The sequence below is a fragment of the Octopus bimaculoides genome, chromosome 4 (assembly GCF_001194135.2).
Source record: "Octopus bimaculoides isolate UCB-OBI-ISO-001 chromosome 4, ASM119413v2, whole genome shotgun sequence".
NCBI classification, from domain to species: domain Eukaryota; kingdom Metazoa; phylum Mollusca; class Cephalopoda; order Octopoda; family Octopodidae; genus Octopus; species Octopus bimaculoides.
Genome location: NC_068984.1, coordinates 20349874 through 20352978, shown reverse-complemented (window position 1 = coordinate 20352978; position 3105 = coordinate 20349874). Strand labels below are relative to the sequence as shown.

Here is a 3105-nt window from a genome sequence, read left to right as displayed (position 1 = left end):
GGATGGGGACTAGAGCTGATTACTTCATCAACTTTATAAAATCGAAACTAAAATTTACGAAAGTAGGGTAACAACCATATGGCGGTAGAAATCGTAAATTTTCATTAAAATTTTCCCCATCATTTCGAAAAGAAAATTGGAAAAATCACCGTCAAAAATAGAGGAAATCCAACATGTGAGCATCCTGATATGAAAATCCGCAAATTTTTTTTCAGATTTGTAAATGTATGACGCTTAAAACAGACTGCCATAAATTACGATTTTTGCCACACTATATAATTTCCGACTCTATTCAACAAGAATACCTGTAATTGTCTTAACCAATAGCAACCTGTATCTTTCAAAACATTGCAAAAGAACATCGATAATTTGAACTATAAACTAAAATCGCAAATAATATATCATGAAGTGACTGTTATTGTATATTAGAGATCATTCATTGTTAAACAACCAGATAATGGAAGTAATTGGAAAACAAAAAACACGTGAAAGCTATAATCCCTTTACACAATAGAAAAAATCCCCCACCCCACCAAAAAAAATATCAGACCCTTAATCTACGATGCTTAAAGCAAACAGATCCGAGGAAATAATGGTTTTTGACGAGCCAGATAATTTCCGACTCTATTCTACAGGAATGCTAATAATGTCGACAAATGGCCACAACATATTGATTTTTACATCACGTCATATGTGTCCATAGTAAGAGAACATCGATAACTTGGAAGTTATCGATGTTAGTTGAACAAACATCACAAACAATAAATAGATCAGCGTGGAGTAGAATGCTTAGGAAAACCATGGTATTTATTATCAGAGGTCATTTACATTTATGAAAGGCTTATATCCCGTTAAACAATAGGATTACTGTTGGTGTTAATATTAACGCCATCATTAAAAACTATTCGTATATATGAAGAACTGCGTTAAAATACAGATATAAATAAAACTATGAAAATATAATTATGCAGAAGATATTTAGGTTATAAAAGCAAATCAAATATCGTAGGTACATAGGTACGTAAGTACATCACTACTATCAGCCATTGGTTGCAGTTTCGATAAAAGAAACATTGTATTTCATAAATATTTTAGATTTTGGCCCTAATCCCTCATAACTTATTTATTTTTACGAATTTTTACAAAATTTTTTCGATCTGGTCTTCTGTATAATTGATTTGATAGGATTATGAAAAAACAAAATTTTAATTACCCCCACCACCACCACCACATACACAATTTTTTTTTTCCATAAAAATATTAGAAAATTATTTCGAAATTATAAAAAAAAAGAAACAAATGGTAGATTCGGACTATCCGTATTTTAAAACCACGTACAGTTCAACAACTGACAATATTGTAAAGGTTAAAAGCAGTAATTAATTTACAACACGAATTTCCATAACGTAATTCGAGGCAATAAAAGAAGATAATTGGAATTTATAATTACATTCATTGGCGATTTCTTCAACGATTTTAAGAAAAATGTTAATTAATAAATCATTAATAGATTTGAAGAATATTTTACTACTTTGTAATACTTATTTTTAAGGTGAAAACGCAAGAGAAACGTAGAAAGAAAGAAAAAACGTTCAGCAACAATAACAATTAAATACAAGTCGTAAGAAGGGAGAAAGAAAACGCCATTAATGTTTCCTTATGAATATAAGTAGAATTGATCAAACATCTGAATTAAAAATAAGAAGGCTCGGTTTTATGGATATCAAGGACTATCACTAATAAATAAAAATGTTAATAGAAGACTAGTAATAAAATAATTGAAGAAAATTAGTTGTGAGGTTAAAAATACATAATGGGAAGATAAAATTTTTAGTGACTACGTACCATAAACTGAACGGGACCCGTCTCTTCCAGTCGTAACAGAGAAATTTCCACGATGGTGGCCACTCATTATTAATTCATATAATAAAATGAATCTGTATGCGTGTATATATATATGAAAAATAAACCGATGTAGAAAACAGGACGAATTAATAAGGATAGATTGGAGTAAACAAGCTACTTAGCGAGACGCCAATTTATTCGAATGACTCGTGCCACGTGATCATGAGTTTTTTTTTTTTTTTCTGCTCTCTTATTTCTAGACCAGTTTTCGAACTTAACAAATTAGTTTACATTTTTTCTAAAGGACTGAACAAAAACAGGAGGTGATACATGGGACAGAGTGTCGTTGGAGAGTTAACAGGATGTGTGAGGGAAGATTTCAGACAAATGACAATAAAATAAGAATAATGAAGTTGAAGTGTTGAACGAATATATACAGTGCATGTGTTTATTTGGTAAGAAAAAAAAAAAAGAAAGAAAATGACCATCCTGAAATATAACAATATCTGTTTCAACACACTGTTCCACATCAGGAACTTTGCAAAACAAATACATAAACGTGGCTGTGTGGTGAGAAGTTTGCACCTAATCACATGGTCCTAAGTTCAGTCACACTGCGTGGTACCTTGCTAAGTTCGGTAGCTGGGGACAAACACAAGACCACACACATATCGATGGGCTTCTTTCAGTTTCCGTCTATTAAATCCACTCTTACGGCTTTAGTCAACCCAATGATATAGTAGAAGACATTTGCCCAAGGTGTCACGCAGTGGGACCGAACAAAGGACTATACAGTTGGGAAGTTGACTTATTTAATGTCAGAATAGGTCTTTACAGAAAAACTATAATGAAGTTAACTTTTATTTATGCTGGGCGGTATAATGCTTACTTTTTCTGTATAAGTGGTTAACTATAGGCGTAGGAGTAGCTGGGTGGTAAGTAGCTTGCTTACCAACCACATAGCTCTGGGTTCAGTCCCACTGCGTGACACCTTGGGCAAATGTCTTCTACTATAGCCTTGAGCCGACCAAAGTCTTGTGAGTGGATTTGGTAGACGGGAAACTGAAAGAAGCCCGTCGTATATATGTATATACCGTTAGCTAGGAGACCAAACTGACAGTTTGGTAATCCGCTGAAATAAACATAAAAAATCGAAAGGAGGAAATAAACAGCTTTGCAAATTTAACTCCAGTGTTTATTGAACAAGAGTGGTGCGAAATTTAAGAATCAAACTGTTTTGATCTCTCTCTCTCTCTCTCT

The 3105-nt window shown here is 32.9% G+C and overlaps 1 protein-coding gene across 1 annotated transcript in view; it reads right to left on the bottom strand.

Annotated features, from left to right (window-relative positions):
- LOC106881596 (nuclear RNA export factor 1) overlaps window positions 1–2212 on the bottom strand; it is a 41327-nt gene extending 39115 nt beyond the window's left edge. Inside the window, exon 1 of the mRNA XM_014932058.2 lies at window positions 1846–2212. Coding sequence (XP_014787544.1) covers window positions 1846–1912 — 67 coding nt within the window. The 5' untranslated portion in view covers window positions 1913–2212. The remainder of the gene's footprint in view (window positions 1–1845) is intronic.
- Window positions 2213–3105: the final 893 nt, after the last annotated feature.